The sequence below is a fragment of the Ammospiza nelsoni genome, chromosome 15, assembly GCF_027579445.1.
Source record: "Ammospiza nelsoni isolate bAmmNel1 chromosome 15, bAmmNel1.pri, whole genome shotgun sequence".
In the NCBI taxonomy this organism is placed as follows: Eukaryota; Metazoa; Chordata; class Aves; order Passeriformes; family Passerellidae; genus Ammospiza; species Ammospiza nelsoni.
This window is the reverse complement of record NC_080647.1, coordinates 869,365-892,396: the sequence shown is the minus strand read 5'-3', so window position 1 is coordinate 892,396 and position 23,032 is coordinate 869,365. Positions and strand designations below refer to the sequence as shown.

Below are 23,032 nucleotides of genomic sequence, written 5' to 3'. Positions count from 1 at the left end.
CACTAAAGGGTGTAAAGATCCTGGAATTGATTGGGAGGTGGCTTTGAAGTATCCCTCAGTAACTGCACAGTGTCTCTGCTGATGGGGGCATTGCAAACCCCCCCACGAGGGCTGGCTTTGGTCCTGCAGGAGCAGTTTGGCCAAAGCTGTGGTGTGTCCATGTGTGCTGAGGAGGCAGGCAGGTCAGCAGAGCACACGGAGGAGGGGATGGCTCACTCCATGGCTGCAGTGTGTAATCCTGGGATCACAGGGCTGGGATGCACACGTCAGGAGAGCACACAGAGGAGGGGATGGCTCACTCCATGGCTGCAGTGTGTGTAATCCTGGGATCACAGGGCAGGGATGCACAGGGCAGGAGAGCACACGGAGGAGGGGATGGTTCCTGCCATGGCTGCAGTGTCTGTAACTCCAGCGATGCACACAGAGGAGGGGATGGCTCACTCCATGGCTGCAGTGTGTAATCCTGGGGTGCACAGGGCAGGGATGCACACAGAGGAAGGGATGGCTCACTCCATGGCTGCAGTGTGTAATCCTGGGGTGCACAGGGCAGGGATGCACACGTCAGGAGCGGAGGAAGCGCTTTAATGAATTTGTTTATGAAGATGGATTGAGGCAGCCTGCCGTGAGCCTGCTGTGACTGGGAGCTCTGAGCAGCTCCTATAAATAGAGCCTGAAAGGCAGCGAGCAGATCCTTTGTGGGCTTTTCAGTTAATTATGAGAGATGAACCTTTGCAGCAGCAGCTGCTAAAAATAGCTGGGAGTCTGCCAGGGCAGTGCCGGGTCCTGCTGCTGGAGCTGCTGTGTGGTTACCATCAGGAGCCAGGGCAGGTGGGCAGCTCCTCCTCCACGGGGCCACCTGCAGCCTCCCTCCACCCCAGGCAGGGCAGGTCCCCAGGGAAAAGCCAGGGATGCTCTGCTTTTGGGGGATGCCTTGCTGAGACAGCCAGCAGCTGCTTGCTGCTGTGGTTTCTCTTAGCATCGGTGACTTCATTCTGTCTCATCAGCGACTTCATTCTGTCTCTGAAAGATGCTTCAGCTGCCTTGTGGGAGCGTGGTGAGGGCTCTGGGGAGCCGCTGGTGCTGACAGGCTTGTACATTTTGAGTGATGGGGTGTAAAGCTCGGGGTGGGAGCGCTGCTGGGCCTGCGGTGACCCTGCCTGTGCTCCTGTGCAGACCCACTACGCCGTGCGGGACACCGCCGTGCTCTGCACCGACGAAGCCATCGACACCCTCACGGCCACCATCGAGTGTGAGCAGCCCCAGCCCGACCTCTACAAGTGAGTCTGGCCCCCCTGCCTCCCCCCCTGCCTGTGCTGCCTGGGGTCATCCCCTGCACACACCTCAGCACCGTCACTCGGGCATCTGCAGCTCAGCAAAGCAAATGCCATCTCCTTTGGGCAGAGACCAAAAGGTGGCTCAAGGCACTGATAAGCTGCTGGGCCTCCTCTGTATGAGCATGGCAAAGTCTTCAGAGCTCAGTGTCTTTGCAGAAGAGCCTCCCCTGTGCAGCAGTTTTGGTGGTACAATGAGCTGGTTTTTGTCAGCTCAGCAGCAGGAATGGTCCCTGCACCTGTTTTTAGGCCACTCTTACCTTCCAGTAAGATGCGTTGGGCTGAATGACTTCCAGGAGTGAGTTCTCTATGTTTTTAGACCCCTTAGAGAGGTTTTCTGGGGTGCTGCAGTCTGTAGTGGGGATGTGCTGGGCTGTGTGAGCACCCTGGGGACTGTGTGGCTTCTCCCTGTCCTGAGCACAGCCAGCCCTCTGAAACATTAAACTGTCAGATTCACTTGTTTCTGGATTTGCTTCCATTTCCTGTCAATGTTATTTTTGTTATTTTGTTATTTTATAGTGTTTATAATGTGTCTGTAATACAAGTTTCTCATATTTTTATCACAGATTTGTTGGAAGGATTATCATCTATGGGAGTAACCAAGAGCCTGTAGCCAGGTTGGTCCTGCAGCTGCCTGTTGGGCATCTACAGAGAATTTCAGAGATCTGAGCCTGTCCTGCCACCATTTGGGAATTTTTTTCTTAAACCATTCCAAAGATTTCATTCTAAAAGGAGGCCTCCCTTCTGCCATCCTGTGGTTTGTTTGAGCCCCTTTTGGGGAAGCAGTGCAGAACCACCTGGTAATGTCCTGCCCTGCTGATGGGGCACAAATTTATCAGGCAATGGTAAAATATTGTCATTGGAAGGTAAGCAAGAGCTCAAACATCAATCAGAGTGTTCCACAGAAAAAATGAGCAGGTGATGTTCATAAACCATCCAAAACATTGGCTCTCACCAGAGCGTGCGGGATGGGTTTTGTGCTCTGGTGGGGCTGTTCATACCCTGGGAGCAAAAATCTGGGAGTTTCAAAGAGAAATAAAAACACAAATGGGGCTGCCAGCATTGACTGACTGGGCTGGAATGGACAGGCTTCTGATGATTTTAACACTGCATTTTTGTATGAGTACTGGAATGTACTGCATCTGAACATTTTGCAGTTACTCCTCAAAAGCCTTACTGAAAATCCCCCAATGAGAGTGGAGTCTTGCATCAGGGATGGTATTTGTAAGATGAAATGGAAATGTAATTACATAAAGAGAAAAACTCAGGCAAGGCCCCAGTTTAACATACAAATCATGTAATCAGGCATGAGGAAACTTTGTTTGTCTTTCTATTCTAATTCTAATTTATGAAGTAGTTTAAATGTTCTTTGAGTGATGTAATGTTATAATTTCTTTTATGTTTAGGTCTTTGGGTCCTGAAAACCTGTTGTTGAAAGGTGCTACCCTCAAAAATACCAAGAAGATTTACGGTGAAGTTATTTTTGTTTGTTTATTTAAATAGTTCTGATAAGTGGTGACAAATGTAGATGTTCCCTACTGAATCTGGAGAGGGAACATCTCTGCTGCCTGTCTACCTGGGCTGTGCAGTTTTCATGCAAGCTGGTTGCAGAGTGGCCAGGTGAAACTGGGAGGCACTGGTTCCATGTGCAGGGCTGCCCAGGTGTGTTAATTAACCATGGGCTCCTGCTCTGGGGTGCAGCAGGGCCATTCCTCACTCTGTGTGATCCATGAGCTCTGTGTGATCCATGAGCTCCTGCTCTGGGGTGCAGCAGGGGCATTCCTGTCCCTGTGTGATCCATGGGCTCTGTGTGATCCATGGCTCCTGCTCTGGGGTGCAGCAGGGCCATTTCTGGCTCTGTGTGATCCATGGCTCCTGCTCTGGGGTGCAGCAATGACATTTGTGTCTCTGTGTGATCCATGGCTCCTGCTCTGGGGTGCAGCAGGGCCACTCCTGGCTCTGTGTGATCCATGGCTCCTGCTCTGGGGTGCAGCAATGACATTTGTGTCTCTGTGTGATCCATGAGCTCCTGCTCTGGGGTGCAGCAGGGGCATTCCTGGCTCTGTGTGATCCATGGCTCCTGCTCTGGGGTGCAGCAATGACATTCGTGTCTCTGTGTGATCATGAGCTCCTGCTCTGGGGTGCAGCAGGGGCATTCCTGTCCCTGTGTGATCCATGGGCTCTGTGTGATCCATAGCTCCTGCTCTGGGGTGCAGCACTGACATTCCTGTCCCTGTGTGATCCATGAGCTCCTGCTCTGGGGTGCAGCAGGGCCGTTCCTGGGCAGCCTCAGGTGTTTCTGGAGCAGAGCAGCCCCTGGGTGGTGCCTCCTGCTCCAGCTGGGACTGGGTTTGGTGTAAGCACCGCTGCCCTGGTGGCCCAGTGCCAGCTGCGCCCTCCAGGCTCTGTCCCTTATGAGCCCTGCTTTGGTTCCTGCAGGAGTTGCAGTCTATACTGGCATGGAAACAAAAATGGCTCTCAACTACCAAGGGAAATCTCAGAAACGCTCTGCAGTAGAGAAGTGAGTATTTGTGTTCAGGAGAGAATCGGTAAAACCTGTTGGGTTTGGGATTGTTTTTAATGGATGGCTGGTACGGAAGTAATCCCCTTACCACTGCCTTTTGTTTCAGATGCTCTCTGATTGCATAGAAAAATCTGGGTATTTGATAAAGCGTATCTTGCAAGAAGCAGAATCATTTAGTAGCTTTTTTATTTGAAAACAAAATTAAGAAATGTGTAAATATATGAACCTGATGCTGAATATCAGCAGTGTTAAAAGCACTTGTTCTGTAATTCCCTTCTTGAAAGTAAGGAAGTCTTGTTCTTGCCTATTTACATGTTTTTCTCTATAAAAATAGCTGCAAGAATTTAAAAAAGAAACCTGTTTTTCAGATCCATCAACGCTTTCTTGATAGTGTATTTATGCATCTTATTGGGCAAGGCCACTGTGTGCACGACTCTGAAATATGTCTGGCAGAGTAATCCATTTAATGATGAGCCTTGGTACAACGAGAAGACTAAAAAAGAGAGAGACACGTTCAAGGTGAGTGGATTTGTGTTTCAGCACCTCCTCCAGCTTCACTTGCTCTGGCTGTTTGGTTTAATGTGTTGTGCCTGCTGCCAGCCCTGGGAGTCCTGTTTGCTCACACAAAGTGCTGTTGTTTCCTTTGGTCTCTCCTGCTGTTTGTGCTTCTTTTGTGCCTCCCTCGTGCTTGTGCACAGTGATATTTGTGTGGATCAGGGGCAGAGCATAAATAAATACTGTATAATGTAGAAATACAGCTGATGTAACCTGGGTCCTTATCTGAACTCGAGATATCTTTCAGCTTTGAGTAGGTAAACCTAAATTGAGGCCATGTCAACCAGTTTGTTAAACTTGCCCAGACGTGGGCAGTCAAGCCTGAGAGAGTGAGTGTGAGTGTGCAGGGATCCTCACTGGGTGGGTTATTGAGTTGATGGGTTGTGTGCAGGGATGTCACTGCACACTTGTGCCACAGCCTGACTGGTCTCGAGCCACCTGCTCCTCTTTTCTGCTTTCCTGGGGTCAGGATGAGCCTGTAGCAGTGTATTTTGAGAGGAATATGCTTATGAAACACTGTTTTGGTCACTGTGGAGCAGTGAGATGGACTCCTGTTCCTGGTAGATCTGCAGAAGGCAGTGGGATTTTCTGTGCCAAAGGAAATGGGATTTGGCCCTGTATCTCAGCTGTATTTATTTTCATGTTGTCTTTTCCTATTTAACCTTTTCTGAGAAGCTGTCCAGAACCCCTGAGGTGCTGCTGCAAACTGCCCCTGTGCCCTGAGAGCCACAGGCTGCATCTCCTCCTCTTTCCCGTGCAGGTGCTGCGGATGTTCACGGATTTCCTGTCCTTCATGGTCCTCTTCAATTTCATCATCCCCGTCTCCATGTACGTTACGGTGGAGATGCAGAAGTTCTTGGGCTCCTTCTTCATCTCCTGGGACAAGGAGATGTACGATGAGGAAATCCAGGAGGGAGCGTTGGTGAACACCTCGGACCTGAACGAGGAGCTGGGCCAGGTCGGTGTGCTGTGTTTGTGGGGTCTGTAGGGATGGAAATGGGGCTGGGGGTGCCCTCCCTGCGAGGAGCCCTTGCTGTGGCCATCCCTGGCATCCCGTGGGGCCGGAGCCTCACCCAGGGCTGTGGTGGCACTTTCCATTGGATGTGGTTCCGCCCTCTGCCAGCCAGATAAGGTTATAAATAGTGCCTGAAAGAGCAGGAACTGGGTCACATCAATTGTTTCCATTTTGGGCAGGATCAGGCGCAGCGCTCTGCGTGTCAGGGTGCTTTGCTTTCGCTGCTTCAATTAAAAATTAAAAAGCCTCTGTCTCTGTGAGGATTAGTGAAAATGCCTGCCCAGTCATCTCCCTGGGCGTGCAGAGCACGTGCAGCTGGGGCACCCAGACAGCTCAGGCTTCCCTTCCTGCTCTGCAGAGGAGAGATGAGTGCAGGGCATCTGAGTGCCTCCTGCTTTTGGTTTTGCTGTAAAAACAAGAATAAAAACACACTTGGAGTAGCAATTAGCTAATTGAAATACAGCTCCAAGATGAAGGTCCCCAAAGGAGGCAGCAGACCTGCAGCAGCAGTTCTGCAAGCTCTAGGGCTATAGCAGAGGACCCAGGGAAGTGAATGGGGGGAAAGTGAAGAGCCTGGAGACAGGTTTTAACTCTTCAGAAGCTGCCTCCTGCCCCTATGCAACAGGCTGAAACACAAAGGAGCAGAGTGCAGAGCTACAGAGGGGTGCAGTGGGGCACCTGTATCTGCAGTCGGGTTGGGATACCCAGGTGCCCTGCACAGTGGCACAGATGCCCTGAGATGCCCCAGGCTGTGTTCCTGGGGGCTCCCTGCCCAGCCCTGAGGCAGCTGCCGGGTGTTGCAGGTGGAGTACGTGTTCACAGACAAGACAGGCACCTTGACAGAGAACAGCATGGAGTTCATCGAGTGCTGCATCGATGGGCACAAGTACAAGGACTGCATGGCAGAGGTGGATGGCTTCTCCCAGCCTGATGGGCCCCTCAAGTACTATGGCAAGGCTGAGAAGGTGAGGGGTGTGTGTGCTGGTGGCTGTAGGGGTTTTGTGGCAGCTCCTGCCTGGGTGTTCAGCTGGTAACAGCCCTCCCTCCCTGTGTCCTGCCCAGAGCCGTGAGGAGCTGTTCCTGAGAGCCCTGTGCCTGTGCCACACGGTCCAGATCAAGGAGGCAGACCAGGTGGATGGGCTGGTGGCACACCCAGAACGCAAATACACCTACATCTCCTCCTCCCCAGATGAGATCGCTCTGGTCAAAGGCGCAGAAAAGTAAGGATGTGGAGATGTTGGCTCTTTGATTCCCTCTCTCTGGTGGGAAGGAGGGAGGTGAGGGTGACCTGGAGGAGACAGATCCCTTGTCACGGTCTCTCTGGGATGGATGTTGTGATAGCACTGCTGAACCTGCAGTGCTGTGAGCCTGTGGGCTCAGGTGAGCTCCCTGTTAAAGGGGTGCTCTGTAAAGGATCTTCCTGGGAGCCCATGGTTTGCATTCACTGAGAGCAGCCCCAGGGTGCTGCAGTGCCCAGATGTGGCAGAGGGCTCTTTGCTGGAGCCCACCTGGCCTTGTGCTTTAATCCCCTAGAAACAGAGACCAGTTACCATGTGAATATTGCAGTGAAACTTTTTCCTTGCCATGCAGTGGCAAAATAATAGGATGGTTACTTCTGTCAGCCCCACATTTGAATCCTCCCAGAGATGCTCAAGGGCAGGCTGGGTGGGGCCTGCTCTAGTGAAAGGTGTCCCTGCCCCTGGCAGGGGTTTGGCACTAGGTGATGTCTCCAGCCCAAACTGTTCAATGATTCTGTGCCCTTGCCACCCCCTTGCTTTAGGTGGAGGCTGTTGCAGCTGTGTGCACTTGCTCGTGGCTTGCAAGGCTGCCAGTGAGCCAGTGGACCATGTGCAGAGGCTCTGTGTGCTCCAGTGCCCAGGCTCTCCAGGGGATGGGAGCAGTGCCAGGACATCACAGCAGGCTCTGCATGGAGCACACAAACATCCAGCCCTGCCCCTCAGCTCGGGCTCTCTGCAGTGCAGGGGTGAAACGAGAACATTGTTGTGTGTGATATGTGCCAACGGGTGTTTTCAATGCTCTTCTGTCCTTTTGTTTATTGACAGGTATGGTTTCACTTTTCTAGGACTTGAAAACAATTTCATGAAAATCCGAAACCAAAAGAATGAAACTGAGATGTGAGTGCTGCTGGGGAACGGGGCTGCTCTTCTGTACCACTCCCACCCAGCTGATGGAGTTTGACCTTGCCAGGCTGACCAGAGCTGTTCCTTGAGGGCAGCCAGGCCGTGCTGACCTGCCCCAAGACTCCTGTCCCATTTACAAAGCACAGCACATCAAGGTGTAGGCAAAAAGAGTCACTTGCAAAAACCCCTGGGTGGTTTTGTGATGTCTAAATTCAGGTCCCTCAGGAGCCTGCAGTCCTTTGTGTGTATCCTTCATCTGCCCCAGCTTGTGCAGGTGGCTCCTGGCATTCAGGAGGTGGCTGCTGACCTTAAGGGCCGTGGCTGGGGCTCACAGCAGGACACTGTGAGCCTGAACTCGTGACACAGCTCCATTCCTGTAACCTTTTCTTCCCTTCCCAAGCTGAAAATAGTTAGATTTTACCCTGTGCTCACAGCTTGGTGGACATCTGTGAGTCACTGACCCAATCCCAGCAGTCCCTGAAAACTTGCCTTCACAAGCAAGTTTCGCTTCTTGCTTCCCTCACAAGGAAACTTCATATTTAACTGTGAGACTCAGTGTAACTGCTTGTGGCACGTGATGCCCCATTCCCTGCCCAGCCTGGGGGCTCGGTGCCCTGGTGGGCACCCACACCCTCAGTCCCATGCTCAGAGCACCACAGGATTACTGCAGTTTGGGTTTTTTCCTCCATTTTCTTGTGCAGTAGCTGTAAAATTCATTCCCAGGTGGCTGATGCCACTTGTAGGGTGTATTGATTTCTGCAGCTCATTGTTAGTGATTTTCTGTCTCCAGTAGTTATTTTTCTATTTTTCCTGTACTGAGCCAAAGCTTTTTTCCCCTTTCTCTGAAGGTACCAACTTCTGCACGTGCTGAACTTTGATCCTGTCCGGCGGCGCATGAGTGTCATTGTGAGAACCAGCACAGGTACAGGCAGGGAGCTCCCGTGGGCTCTGCAGCTGTGTGCACACTGTGGAACACATCCTCCTCCTTCCTGTCACCCACACAGGCTGGCCCTTAGCTCTGTCTCAGTTCTGTCCTGGGGCTGGCTGCTGTAGAGTTAACTTTCCTCCATGGGAGCTGTTTGGGACCAGCAGCTCATCAGGGGATGAGAACAGTGACCCATGGAGAGCTCCCTGCCTGCCCGCCGGGTTCCAGGCTGGAGCAGGCACAGGGAGGACATGTGAGAATGTCCCCTGGGTGGGATGGGGTTTCGTGGGAGTAACAGACAGCAATGCAGAGGTCACCATCCTTCTGGAGTGTCAGTCCTGCGAGGTTTGGGATGCTGCTCTTACCCTCCCTGGAAAGCTTGCCAAGGCTTACAGGTACAGTGTCCTGCAGAAAACTTGCTCAGAGGCAGGTAGGGACACACAGAGTCTCAGCCAGAGGAGTTTCACAGGCTGCTCCAAGGCCATTTTTGGTAGGCAGTCGGGTTTCTGGCAGTTCCCTCTTTAGTCCTCCCAGATTTCCTCCCTCTGCATCACTTGCTTGCTGTTGGCATTGTTAACTCCTTCTGCAGCTTGTGAGTGCCATAAACTATTTATAACTTGTTTTTAGGAAAGTTGCTTCTCTTCTGCAAAGGAGCAGACTCCTCCATTTTTCCGAGGGTGCAGCAAGAAGAAATCCAGCGAACAAAAGTCCACGTGGACCGCAATGCCATGGTGAGCACACGGGTGGGATTTGGCTGGCTCCTGGGGTCAGGAAGGCTTATTCCAAGCACAGGGATGTGACCTTGCTCTGCAGTGAAGTGTTGAAAATGTGAGTGTCACTTCATTGTTTTGATGTCAGGCTCCTTTCCTTTTCTGTTTGGTTGGCTTCCACCTTTATTTGATATACTTATATGGTCTCCATCACAGTTGTCCAGCATCTCCAGGCAAGTTAAAAATAGAAGTAACATCAGCAGCCTGGTCCCAGTGTGGTGGCCCCCAGTGCTGCTCTCCCTGCTGCCTGCACGCTCCCAGCGCTGCTCCTTCTCTTGGTTTCTTTCTGCACATAAGAAGCAGAACCACAATTACTCTGTACAAACACAGAAAATTGCTTTTTTGACACAAGCCAACAAATTATCCCTGCCCTCAGGGAGAGTACTGCCAGAAACACTGATGGCAGACAAAAGCACCAGCCCTGAAGTGAGGAACTATAAAAAACCTGGATTCAGGGCATTTGCCCACTTTGTTTTCTCTCCCTCCCCTGCCAGGATGGCTACCGAACGCTCTGTGTGGCCTTCAAGGAGCTGACTGAAAAGGAGTATGACAGAATTGACAGGCAGCTCAATGAGGCCAAGATGGCTCTGCAGGACAGGGAGGAGAAGATGGCCAAGGTTTTTGATGACACAGAAGCAGACATGCACCTGATTGGGGCTACAGCTGTAGAGGACAGGTAAGGAGGTGACTGCAGCACCAGCACTGTGGTGCCTGTGGTTCCTCTGTGATGTGACCCTATGGCCTGGACTGGCTGTGGTGGAGCTGAACAGCCAGGGACATGCTGGCAGTGTCCAGGGCAATTAATTACACCATGGCACAACCCATTTCACAGTGCCCTAGTTGCTTAAATTGGCTGGTGTAGTAGGAATTGGGATTTATTAATGAAACTACAGAAATACTTGCACTTCTGGAGAGTGAATTAAGCACACAGCATTAATTTGCACATCAAAACAAATTCAATTCCACATTCAGTTATAGTAACTGCAAGTGTAAATTAAACTCTTACTGTGAGGCCTAAGAGTCAAGAGTATAAAGCAGCGATTTCTCTTTTTGTCTGCAAATCAAAATTTGGTATTGCTGACTTGTAATCCTTATTCCTGTGGCAGCGGTGTCCCCAGCAGGGGAAAAGTCAATTCCCTTCTCCTGAGCTGGTGTTTCTGGGTGCAGAAGCAGGCTCAGGCTGCGTGAGCAGGTGGGTGATGCTCTGTTTGTGCTCGCAGGCTGCAGGAGCAGCTGGCAGAGACCATCGAGGCCCTGCACGCCGCTGGCATGAAGGTGTGGGTGCTGACAGGGGACAAGATGGAGACGGCCAAGTCCACGTGCTACGCCTGCAGGCTGTTCCAGACCGGCACGGAGCTGCTGGAGCTGACGGCCAGGACGGTGGGCGAGGGCGGCAGGAAGGAGGATCGGCTCCATGAGCTGCTGCTGGAGTACCACAAAAAGCTCATCCAGGAGCTGCCCAAAAACAGGGCCGGCCTCAAGAGGTGGGTGAGCAGAGGACACAGCTGTGCCCGTTTCGGAGGCAGAGGTAGAGCTGTGCTGGGGCCCTGGGGACTGGGTACTCACAGACACTGTCAGTGGTTCCTTTGCTTTGCTCATCATCTCTGCTATTAGCTGGCTTTGAACTTCATTGCACTGTTCCTTTAGTGAGGGCACATGCTAAGCCTAAGCCTTTAAAAATTGCTAAGCCCCAAAACATGGATGGGAAGAAGATTAACCCAAAGCCAGGGCGTTTCTCACTAAGATGATACCAGCAGCTAGGCTGACTCAGTCTGATGAAGTTCCAAACGTGTTCCTTGTTGTGCCCAGAAGCTGGACGTTGAGTCAGGAGTATGGACTGATCATAGATGGCTCCACGCTGTCGCTGATACTCAACCCCTCTCAGGACTGTGGCTCCAGCAATTACAAAAGCATCTTCCTGCAGATCTGCCTGAAGTGCACTGCAGTGCTCTGCTGCCGGATGGCTCCCCTGCAGAAAGCACAGGTATTTATTTACCTCTCACCGTGACACACACTGGATTCATCAGCTGGGACTTCACCTGAGCATCCTAACTGAGCAGGACTTCTCCAGGCTGTGTGTAAGCCTTGCCTGAGCTTCAGAGCAGGATGAAAGCACACCATTCTTTCAAATCTGAATGCAAACCCTTTGTTTAAAATGCTGGCAGGACCCCATAAACCCAGGCCAATTAGAAATAAACAAAACCTCCCAGTTTGCTAATTTTTTTTTTTTTTCCTTTCCAAATTTGTCAAGTGGAGTTGGTGACTTCCTCAGTGCAGCAGATGATGTCCCAGGCTGATAAGTGATGTGTTTCTGCTCCCTGGGATGCGTGAGAGAGCCCACCCTTGGGAGAGCAGGGTCTGGCAGAAGGGAAGAGCAGGATGTTGATCTGGGGTTTGTTTTTAAATCCTGTCCTTCAGCCCTGCACAGCTGGGTTGGGCTTCTGCTCTGGTTGTGACTGCACAGCAAGTAAAGAGGGCTTTTATTAACCTGAGCTCTCCAGGTGTTTCAGTGCTGCTGTAAAAGCCTGATTGCTTGTCCTGGGGGGAGCAGCGGGAAGGTCTCTGGAGGCTTTTTCACTGAATTTTGGGTTCTGCTGCTGTTTTTTTGTAAATCTCTTAGATTGTGCGAATGGTGAAGAACACGAAAGGAAGCCCGATAACCCTGTCCATAGGGGATGGTGCAAATGATGTCAGCATGATTCTGGAAGCACATGTTGGGATAGGTAAGAGTCCCTGGAGCATCCATCTCACAGCCCACACCTGTCTGCTCTGCCTGGGGCTCCCTTCTGAGGTGCAGTTGGTGTTTCTGATTGCATGTGGCTAAACCAATCCCACTGAAAAATGTGAGAACCCTGCTCTTGCTTTCCTTGGAGGCAGAGTTTAACTCCAGACTAATGCTGAGATCACAGAATCATGGAATACTGATGGTTGGAAGGGGCCTTTAAAGGGTCCCATCCCTGCAGTGGGCAGGGAGATCTGCAGCTCCATCCAGTTCCTCAGCTGTGTACAGCCTGAGCTTGAGTGTTGCCAGGGATGGGGCACCCACAGCCTCTCTGGGCAGCCTGTGCCAGTGTTTTACCATGCCCACTGGGGAAGGGAGAGGTGAGATCCTCATCTGCTGCTCACCAGTGCCAGCACCATTCTCTGTTTCAGTGACACACTGCAGGTTATGTTCCAAAACTCTGTGCCCAGAGTAGTGGTGGTGCTTGCTTGGGGCTCAGGGAGAAGGGGCACAAGCAGCAGACAGATGGTGGTTGGTGGCAGGGCAGTGACAGGGCCAGGCTCTGTGCCAGCTGGTGGCAGCAGCTCAGCACAGCACCCACAGGGGTTTGGGGGCTGGTGCCCAGGTGTGCTGTGCCTGCACTGTCCCGTGACCCACAGCAGCTGGAGGCTCCTCCTGTCTGCAGGATGGTGTCTGAAATACGGAGCCTCCTGTAACACCACTGAGGAGGGGTCAGTGGGAGAGAGAGGGCACGTTCTTCATTTGGGGCTCTTGGAGATGCTGTGGTGCCCTCTAATGCAGGGAGTCCAGGGCAGCCCATCTGGATGTGCCTTTTGTGAGCAGAGCAGCTCTGGGGATGGCTCAGGAGGCTGAGCAGCTGCAGGGGAGTAACTGAGCTGTGAGAGACGCAGGCCAGCCCAGGGGAACCAATTCCTTATCTTCCATCAGGTTTGCCTAGACTCCCTTCTCACACCAGGCCCTTACAGGAAATCACAGAGCAGCCTAAATAAATATAGCTGAGAACCTCCAGAGGCAGGTCTGAGTGTTGTGGAGCCAAAACCACACCAAGTGTTCGTGCTTGGTCTCCTGGGGCTCTCAGAGGGAAGCTCAGCCTTTGTCCCTTTGAGGCACTGAGTGATGTGAGCAAACCTGGGGACAGCATCCAGACTGCAGCCCTTGGGGATTAACCCTTGCATGCTTCTGTCTGCAGGGATCAAGGGCAAGGAAGGACGCCAGGCCTCCAGGAACAGCGACTATGCTGTGCCAAAGTTTAAACACTTACGAAAACTGCTACTAGCACATGGGCATTTATATTATGTGAGAATAGCACACCTTGTACAGTATTTCTTCTATAAGGTAAGGGGCAGTGTGCAGCTGATCTTTGTTTATCCTGTGCGTTTCTGTGGCAATAGAATAGAATAATGAACAGGATTAATGTGGGGGATATTCTGTAGCTCTGTTTTCCCTCCCTGGGACAGGCTGTGTCTGCCATGTGCCTGTCCATTGAAAACAGAGCAATGTGAGCATTCTTCTCGTGTCTCCTGCAGATACTAACTGCTCACAGGATTGCTTTTGTGCTTGATTGAACAAGTGCCCTACCTTGTCTGATGTTGTAATGTCAGACACTAATGTCTGATAACAGGAAAAACTACTGGGTGTAGACCGAGAAGTCAAGTGCTTCCCTGCTGACCATTTGTCTTTTGTTTTCCCAGAACCTTTGCTTCATTTTACCACAGTTTTTATACCAGTTCTTTTGTGGATTCTCACAGCAGGTAACTTCCACTAATTTGTCTATAAAGGCAAGTTACAAAGCAAGTGGCAGGATGAGGTCTCCTATCAGAGACTTGGCTTTTGGCATCCTGTCCCTTTACCACCTTGCTCTAGCACCAGATCTGGAACATAGTATTTTGAAACCATAACTGCAAAGAGAGCAATCTGCTTTCTTTCCTTTCCCATCCACCAGCCATAGACACAGGTGGACACCTTCCTGAAGTAGTGAGAGAAAGGTTTGGCTGGTTTGTCAGCACCTGATTTTGCTACTTCTGCTTTTCTTACAAGAACAAGTTTTGAACAGTTTCCTGATGTTGTCTCCTCTGCTGAATTTCAGTGCGTTAAAAATGTCACTCAGAAGGAAGAACGGTTCATTCTCTTATGTCTTTTAAAAAAAGACACACAATGAGTGTTACCAGAGCTTTGTTTAATCCAAGTAAACGTCAGAGGGGCAGATCCATGTGTGAGTGGGTTCATGTGCTTGGAGATGAGAGCTTTGGCTTTAGTGTCAGCTTAAGGGACTTTTGTGTCTATTTGGGCTCAAAAGTTACAGGAAGAGTGAATGGTGAGAGAGAGTTCTCTGCTTGTTTTGGCAGAAAACTTTCCTTTTTTAAAAAAAGAAGCTGTGGTTCCTCTAAAACAGTGTAGTCCTTAGAGAGCCACAGGAGGCACCAGATGTATTAACAGAAACAGCAGCACAGGAGCAGCAAGAGGAGAGCTGTGCTAAGGGCTGCTCAGTACTGCTTTTCTGGGGGATAAGCTGCAGGTGAGACCAGCCAGTTACAGAACTTCTGTCAGTGGGGCAGGTTCCTGGGCACTGCAGGTGCCTTGTTCCCCTGCCCTGCACAGAGCACAGCTCCATCCAGCGAGGCTGTGCTGGGTGACAGAGGGAGGCATCTGTGTGACAGAGGGTATGCAGGAGCTGGTGATTTATGCTTTCATTTCTTTGTGGAGAGGCCTTTTCCTTTCCTGTCTGTCTCATGTCACCCTTTGTTCCTCCTCCAAGCCACTGTATGATGCTGCTTACCTGACCATGTACAACATCTGCTTCACGTCGCTGCCCATCCTGGCTTACAGCCTGCTGGAGCAGCACATCAGCATTGACACCCTGACCTCGGACCCTCAGCTCTACATGTGAGTACTGCTGGCCTGGGCTGGCCTCTGCCACCTGGGCTTTGGGTTTCTGGCTGCAGGAGGGTGAGCAGGTGTCCCTGCCCTGTGTCAGGGATGGCGTCACCACCAAGGGCAGGAAAAGCCATTCCTGTCCCTGTGGCTCAGCTGTTCTGCACTCAGGCTGAGCAGCCTTGTGTTTACTGCCTGTTGCTGCTTGTTTATGCTCCCTGACAGTGTCTGGTCTGGCAAACTGCACTGCTGTGTCTCTGTGAAGGGTAAACTGTAGGTGGAATTCATCCAGAAGGAAAATGGAGTTGTGAGAGTGGCCAGGCCATTCATTCACGTTACCTTTGAGCCAGGCACGTGATGGAGCGTGTAATGCAGGCAGGGGAGGGGCAGCCTTCAGGAGGAAAACAGATCCATGCATTTCCAGGAAGATGAATGTTTCTGAAGCCCAGCTCAGGCAGGTGGATTCTCAGCTTGTCTAAATGGATGTGGTCCCCCAGGCTTCCCCTCTAAGGCCAAGTTCCCTTATCAGAACCCAGGGATCTCAGCTCATTGATCCACACACTGTGTTCTGCCCAGGGAAAGGACAGCTCAGACTGTCTCCCTCTGCTTTGCCTGCTGCTTTCTCTCCTTGGTTTCTCTCTCCAGGGAGAGGCTCCAAACTTGCCCAGGAACAGAGATGCTTTCCCTCTTCCTCCCAGCCCTGCCACACACGTGCTTGGGGCAGCCCTTCAGCAGAGACTAAGGAACATGTTTTCTGGGGAAGCCCCTCTCTGTGCATCCCTGTTGCCAATTCCCCAGCCTGGCAGTCAGCTCAGCCCTGGGGCAAAGCCAGGTCAGGGCTGCTTTGGGCAGTGCCAGCCCTGTCACTGGTGTGATGCTCCTCAGCAGTGGAGCTGTGTGTGCTCGAGCCAAGGGTGATCTCTGTGCAGAGACAGCAAAGGGAATTATCAGGTGCCTCAAATCCTGTGTGAGCATTGCCCTAGGTATAAACAGCAGTGCATGCAGCCAGAGCTGTGTGGCTGGGAAGGGGCTTGGGTGGTTTGAAGTGAACACTCAGAGCCATGATTGATTACAGCTCTGTATTCCTTCGCTCCGTGGCAACATGCCACCGTCTGGGTTTTTAAATAGCTTGGTAATTGAATGTAGTGCGACAGAGAGCAGGAGCAGCAGCCCCTGTGCCTTCCCCTGTGGGCTCTGTGCTCTCTGGGGTCTGTGTGTGCAGGGGAACAGCCTGGTTGGAATATTCATGGTTGGAATATTCCTGTGCCTGTGCTGGGTGCAGAGCGCCCGCTGCGCTGCTGCTGCTGCTGCTGCTGCACTGCAGATCCTCACTCTGGGAAAGCTGTTTACCACCAGCACTGCAGGACAGAGATGGCAGTGCAAAACAGAGCTCACAGGGAGGAAGCTGCTTGTGTTTCTCTGCTTGCAGTGCTCCACGCTTCCAGTCTGGTTTGTCCTTGCTGCTTTCTCAGACCCAAGGTGTGACACGTTAGAGCGTGGTCACAGCATCACCCTGTGTGGGTTTCAGTAGGATCTCATTTCAGAAATGCAGTTACAGGAGCCCAGCACCACACAGGTTTGCAAAGTGCATCTTGCTGGAAGGGGATGTATTCCTTTAGGAGTTAAGGAGAACAATGCAGAAAAGGTGGGGACTTTACAGAAAGTAGTCTGAAAAGATAATGATGCAGGGGACTGTTTTTAACTCCTTCCTGCCCTGACAGCCACCCTCCACTCCCCAGGCCCTGTGTGTGGTCCCTGCAGAGCTCTGCTCATAGCCCATCCATTGCTGCTGCTGCCTCCGTCCCAGATCTCATCCTGGATTCAGCCAAGAGCCTCCTGCTACAACCCCTGTGATAAAAACACCCACCATACAATTCAGGAGGTTATTTTCAGCCTGTGCCGAAAAACACCACTTCAGGGAGCAGGACTTGCAGAGCCTTTCTCAAAAAAGGACTTTGTGCTTCCAACACAAAAAGAGGGAAACACACCATGGATTTTATGCATCCCATACAGCTGCTCTTTAGCCTTACCCTGCTTTTAAAATTTAGCGGAAAATATCAGATACCATGGGCAGCACAGGGGCTGCAGGAGAGGTATAGGACAGCCTCTGTTGACTTTGTGCTTTTTTCATCCAAGTTTTACCTAGAGGAGAAAGACAAAACAATTAATGTGCTGAACCCCTTGTGATTTCTCATGATCAGCAGCTGACATTAGAAGTGTTCTTTATGTCCTGGCAGGTGTTTCTGTGGGTTCCCCCTGGGCTCCTCCTGCAAGGGCTTGCTCCAGGCCCCCAGCCCTGCTGTGGGGAGCTCTGCAGCCCAGCCTGGCTGGTGCTGATGGTGCTGATGGTGCTGTTCCTCCATCTCTTGGCAGGAAGGTGTCAGACAATGCCATGCTGCAGTGGAGGCCCTTCCTGTACTGGACCTTCCTGGGCGCCTTTGAAGGACTCGTGTTTTTCTTTGGGGTTTATTTTCTTTTCCAAAACTCCTCCTTGGAAGACAACGGAAAGGTAACGGCCCCAGAGAGAGGAAGATGAGTGTTTGTGTTGTGTGCTGCCTCTGATATGCTGGCAGGGAATCTCTGCTTGAGCTGTGCACTGTGTCTCCAGTCTTGTCCAGCAGTGGAGCCTTGCTTATGGTGTGATCCTGCAGCAAATGCTTGAAATAAAACATTTCCAGATCGCCATGGAAACGGGGCAGAGCTGGTTACTCTCACTAGGTAACAGGACTAGTCTCACACACTGCCCTGTTCAGCACAGTGGGCTCTGCACAGGGCTCTCCCCTGCTCTGTGTGGTCCCAGGCACTGGCCCAGGGCAGGGTCTGTCCTTCCCACCAGGGACAGCCCAAAATTCAGTGTGTGCTGGGCTGGTTGTGAGCAGCTGAATTATCCCCCTTGGTGGGACGGTGCTCCTCGGGGCAGCCAGGGTGCAGGGCTGCTTGTGTGCTGGGCCTGCCTGGGGCTGTGGGTGCAGCCTCTCTGCCCACGGAGGGCTGGGCTGGCCTTTTGCTCCTGTTTTGGAGCCAGCCCAAGTCCCCAGCTCCTGGAGGCACCGGGATGTTGTCCCTGCTGCCTCCTTGCTCATGCCTCTGCTGTGGGGATGAGCCCTTGCATTGCTGTGGGAGCTGCTGGGGTTAACTTGCACAGAAAGAGGAGGAAGAAAGATGGAGGGTTTTTTTATTTTTCCTTTTTTCTCATTTTTTCTTGTTCTGCTGGTTAACTGAGTACAGAGCAAAGCATTAGTGCAGGGCAGCTGCTCAGGTGGCCTGAGTGGTTTCAGGACCCTTTCCCCAAGGGGATGTGCAGTGTGTTATTAGATCTTGGCTGATGGGAAACTTCTTTGCACCATCACTTGTGACCCCTGAAAACACCAAAACTCTTTAGTGGCTAACACTTGGAGAAAAGCTGATGAAATTTGTGTGTGTATCCATACACTGCATCACTGCCAGCATTTATGGCCCCAGCTACATGCAGCCAAGCTCCTGTATTGTCAGATCAGTGCTCTGCTGTGTCTGTGGCCATTCTGGTTGGATTGGAATGAAACATGAAGCACTGATGTGCTCTGCAAATGCCTTCAGGGGTCAGATCTGTGTGGCACTGCAGTAAGATCTGTGGTTATGTCCTGTTCTGTAAACACTTACGCCTGTAAGAACTGCTACCAGCAATTGTTCATAATATCCATGTATGTTTGATTGACTCGTTTTTCACTCCTATTGACTTTAATTTTTTTGCATTTTTTGGAAACTTTTACATTTCACTTTCTGTTTTAATGTATGCATTCAGAACTTGACAGCCTTTGGTAAGCATCTCTCCCATTCATTGCCATCACTGGATTGATAGACAGTATCTGCTTTCCTTTGTGTGCCTAGTCCCCAGTTCCCACAAACCAGCCAGCTGGGACAGCACCAGTGCCCACTGGTGCCCTCTGCAAGGGGACTGCAGAGAGGTGATGAGGAGGAGGAGGAGGATGGGTGTGGCGAGAAAGCAGAAACTGAGTAAATTGCCAAGAAACCCTGAGCTGCAGGTGGTGCAGTGCCTTGTGTCCTCATTGACATTGCTGTTAGTAGGAGGCTGTCCCTGTCACATCCCAGCTCTGTCACCTGTGTGTGTGTGGCACTGCATGGCTCAGGGTGGCGTGCGGAGCTGCGAGCGTCCCTGTCCCTCTGTCCCTCTGTCCCTCTGTCCCTCTGTCCCTCTGTCCCTGCCTCCCCTGCTCCCTCGTGTCCCTGGCCCCGTGCTGTGCCTCCCCAGAGGGCCAGCACGCTGTGGCAGTGCCCCGTGTGTTTTGCAGGTGTTTGGGAACTGGACCTTTGGGACGATTGTCTTCACCGTGCTGGTGTTCACCGTCACTCTCAAGGTCAGCACCTCCCTTCCCTTTCCTTGCTGGCCTTTCCAAGGCTCCTGTGCACTGTGAAATCATGGCTGAATGGGCTGGAAATAGTGTCTGAGTATTTCCCACCACACTCAGATCTTCTCCCGTAGAGGCAGAACCTGCTTACTTTGCTTTGTGCGGTCTGTGGCCCTTAAGTATGTATTCCTTTTTTGTGTTTGTTCTGTTTAAATTATTTTTCTATTTTTCCCCTCTTTTGAGGACCACAGTTGGTTATGGTTGACTCTCCCCCACGCTTTCACCTCTTGATGCTCAGTTCCAGCAAGAGGAGAGGAGCAATAGAGAATTTGGGTTTGTCCACCTTGTTTCAGACAAGGCTGAGTGCCAAAGTGATCACAAAAGCACACGTGTCAAATAACAATAGCAAATCTATTTTGTTTCATGGAGCTTTCCAGAACAAACTGTTTGCATAAGACCTTACAAAAGGTCCTTTGTGTTTGGTTCAGGACAGCAGGTGGTGACAAGAGGCAATTACAGTCCCCGTAACCTTTAGATGTTTCTTTCCTGTAGGATCAGGGGTTGCATCAAATTTATTCCATTTAAAAGTGTCAGTTACAATTAGAATGCCACTGTTTCCCTGCTAGCATTGTGCCAGACTGTGGACATGGAAAGTGTTTGTCCTGGTGCCCATATGCACACAGGTAGCTGTTTGGAGAACCTTCAGCCTTAATGTGAAACCAGTCTGAAATGTCACATAAATGCAATGCACTGTGCATCTAAAGCCTGTTTTGTCTCTCTTTGTTCCCACAGCTAGCGTTAGATACCCGATTCTGGACGTGGATGAACCACTTTGTGATTTGGGGCTCCCTTGCTTTCTATGTGTTTTTCTCATTCTTTTGGGGAGGAGTCATTTGGCAAGTATTGTTTTCTTTCCCCTGCCCTTTGCTAGGGCAGTGCCCCCTCCTCAGGGCATCCTGAGACTGGCAGTGCCAGGGGTGTGTAGGGCAGGTGCCAGGTGGGGTGTGCAGCCTGCTCCTACCTAAGAGACTGGCAGTGCCAGGGGTGTGTAGGGCAGGTGCCAGGGGTGTGTAGGGCAGTGCCAGGGGTGTGTAGGGCAGGTGCCAGGGGTGTGTAGGGCAGGTGCCAGGGGGTGTGTAGGGCAGGTGCCAGGGGTGTGCAGCCCCGATCCTTCCTTGGAGACTGGCAGTGCCAGGGGGTGTGTAGGGCAGGTGCCAGGGGTGTGCAGGGCAGGTGCCAGGGGTGTGTAGGGCAGTGCCAGGGGTGTGCAGCCCCGATCCTTCCTTGGAGAGTGGCAGTGCCAGGGGTGTGTAGGGCAGGTGCCAGGGGTGTATAGGGCAGGTGCCAGGGGTGTGCAGCCCCGATCCTTCCTTGGAGACTGGTAGTGCCAGGGGGTGTGTAGGGCAGGTGCCAGGGGGTGTGTAGGGCAGGTGCCAGGGGTGTGTAGGGCAGTGCCAGGGGGTGTGTAGGGCAGGTGCCAGGGGTGTGTAGGGCAGTGCCAGGGGTGTGTAGGGCAGGTGCCAGGGGGTGTGTAGGGCAGTGCCAGGGGTGTGCAGCCCCGATCCTTCCTCTGCCCCCACCACACCCCCCAAAAGCAGTGCTGCAGGAGGGCTGGTGTGCCGCGAGAGGGGTTTGAGGAGCTCTCAGCCCAGCAGAGGGATTGTTCTCAAAGAGACAACACCCTGGGCATCATCCAGGTGCTCAGCTTGGGCAGGGGGTGTTTGCCTTTCTGCTGCTTGAGGCTCTTGCCTTTATAGGGAGGTTCTAGACCGAACCTTTTAGGGTCTGTTTGTGCATGTGGAGGAGAGAGACAGACAAGTTGTGGTGGAAAGAACCTCAGTGAAGCAGAAGGAACAGGTGAGGCAGATGCAGAGCAAGGGGACCTGGCCCTCTGGGACAAGCAGGAGAGAGTCAGGTCCTGGTGTTGAAATGAAGAAATTCTCATTGATTTAAGTGCACCCAGGATTGTAGGTTCAATGTGTTGCAAAAGCAGGTGACATTAGTACATTACAAACATTTCACTTTTGTATTTCCTGTGCTGCAGTAAATGTTCAGTTGACACTCACAGCATCTCTGTTTTACCCCTTTGCTTTGCCATGGGATATTGGCTGCATCCCTGATCCAGTAGCCTGCTAATAAGGATGTAGAACAGATTTCAGTATTTTCTGTGGGGGTCACAAGCTTTAGCTCCTCAGTTAACTCTTGCTGACCAACAGATCCAGGTCTGCAATCTAGCCACATCTCTATGCTCAACTGAGCTTTCTACTGAAAACTCTTCCTACTGTTTAACTTGCACAGCTCAATGTTTTTGATCCAACAGTAAGCAAAAACTGCTTTGGGATCCCAACTGCTTTGGGATCCTTGTCGTGAGTTATTGATGAGGTGTTTCTCACAAGCAGCTGTTGGTTGCTTTCCCTCATCAAGGAAAGGAGGAAGGGGCAAATAACCTGTTGTGATTGAGAGACTCTGGATTTCCACTATCAAAACCAAACCAGAAGCTATAGCAAAGCCTGACACTGAAATAAAATGACCTGGTTTTTGATGAGGTGAATAATTTATCAGTGATGGTGGCTAAATTCAAGCCCCTTCCCACCCTGAAAAGAAACAGACGTGGAAGATGCAAAATGGATCATGACACTCTTCCAGAAATAGTGCAGCTGGAGGAGGAGATGCATTAGGAGAGGGATGGGCAGTGTGTTTCTGTGCTGTGTCCATCTCTGTCTGAAAGGGAGACACAACTGCTAATAGCTTTACCTGAAGTCTGCTTTGGTTCTGATCTTCTGGGAAAACCCATGCTAACCAGAATTTATTTGTATCCTTTCTTTTCCAGGCCTTTCTTGAAGCAGCAAAGAATGTATTTTGTATTTGCTCATATGCTGACTTCTGTTTCCACATGGCTGGCAATAATTCTCCTGATCTTTATCAGCCTTTTCCCAGAAATTCTTCTAATAGTTTTAAAAAATATAAAAGAGAAAAATCATCAGGTAAGGAACGAGGTGATGTGTTGCACTGTGTTTTTAGGCAGACTGTTCTCACCCTTAGGCACCAGATGAACCTTTAACAATACCACGTACCACTCACATCTCAAGGAAGGCTTCCTAGAGTCTTGCCTTGCTCTTTCACGTGCCAAAAATGTCAAAAAGTTATTCCAAAAATTCTGCCTAGGTCTGCAGCAGGGAGAGAGTCAGCCTGTGCCTTCCCTGGGTGGGAGTGTGGTGTCTCCTAGGGAAGAGCATGAGCCTTGTCCAGCCTGAACTGGCCACCAAACACACTTTATCTTGTCCTGAGAAAAGCTGCTTGTTGTAGTGTCAGAAAAGCAGGCTGCTCCCTGGTGTGTGCCCAGGTGCTGGGCAGTGGGAGCAGGGTCAGGTCTGGTCCCACCTGGGGTTCTCCTGTGCCAGGGCTGCAGAGGGCACAGCTGAGGGCACATGGGCAGGGCTCAGTCAGGAACCCCCAGCCTGGTCCTTGAGGGAGTCACAGGAGGGTTGGGGTTGGAAGGCTCCCTAAAATCACCCAGTTCCAGCCCCCTGGCAGGGCAGGGGTGCCATTCCCTAGATCAGGGTGCCCAGGGCCCCATCCTGGCCTTGGACACTCCCAGGGATGGGGCATCACTGAAGCTGAAAACAGGGGAGATGGCAACAGAGCTGTGGTTGTGTTTTGTGAGGGTCCATGTAACTTCCATTTGGGTATGATTTAATAGTTTCCAGCTGGGCACCACTGTTGAATAGGCTGGGAGTGAGTTGCTCTGAGCTGCAGACAGAGGAGAGCTTGGGGCTGTGCCCTGGAAGGTGACCTGGGGGTTTCTGAGCCC

The 23,032-nt window shown here is 51.5% G+C and overlaps 1 protein-coding gene across 3 annotated transcripts in view; it reads left to right on the top strand.

Moving 5' to 3' along the window:
- The window catches only part of ATP11C (ATPase phospholipid transporting 11C), a 55,461-nt gene that overhangs the window by 25,850 nt on the left and 6,579 nt on the right, over positions 1-23,032 (top strand). For all 3 annotated transcript variants that reach the window (XM_059482706.1, XM_059482707.1, XM_059482708.1), the window contains exons 7-28: positions 1,174-1,277; positions 1,898-1,948; positions 2,738-2,802; positions 3,771-3,852; positions 4,224-4,374; positions 5,171-5,368; positions 6,229-6,390; positions 6,488-6,645; positions 7,489-7,560; positions 8,415-8,488; positions 9,119-9,222; positions 9,756-9,937; positions 10,482-10,745; positions 11,071-11,245; positions 11,882-11,984; positions 13,194-13,339; positions 13,696-13,755; positions 14,760-14,887; positions 17,249-17,384; positions 19,165-19,230; positions 20,014-20,117; positions 22,052-22,205. In XM_059482706.1, the coding sequence (XP_059338689.1) occupies positions 1,174-1,277; positions 1,898-1,948; positions 2,738-2,802; positions 3,771-3,852; positions 4,224-4,374; positions 5,171-5,368; positions 6,229-6,390; positions 6,488-6,645; positions 7,489-7,560; positions 8,415-8,488; positions 9,119-9,222; positions 9,756-9,937; positions 10,482-10,745; positions 11,071-11,245; positions 11,882-11,984; positions 13,194-13,339; positions 13,696-13,755; positions 14,760-14,887; positions 17,249-17,384; positions 19,165-19,230; positions 20,014-20,117; positions 22,052-22,205 (2,739 nt within the window). The remainder of the gene's footprint in view (positions 1-1,173; positions 1,278-1,897; positions 1,949-2,737; positions 2,803-3,770; positions 3,853-4,223; positions 4,375-5,170; positions 5,369-6,228; positions 6,391-6,487; positions 6,646-7,488; positions 7,561-8,414; positions 8,489-9,118; positions 9,223-9,755; positions 9,938-10,481; positions 10,746-11,070; positions 11,246-11,881; positions 11,985-13,193; positions 13,340-13,695; positions 13,756-14,759; positions 14,888-17,248; positions 17,385-19,164; positions 19,231-20,013; positions 20,118-22,051; positions 22,206-23,032) is intronic.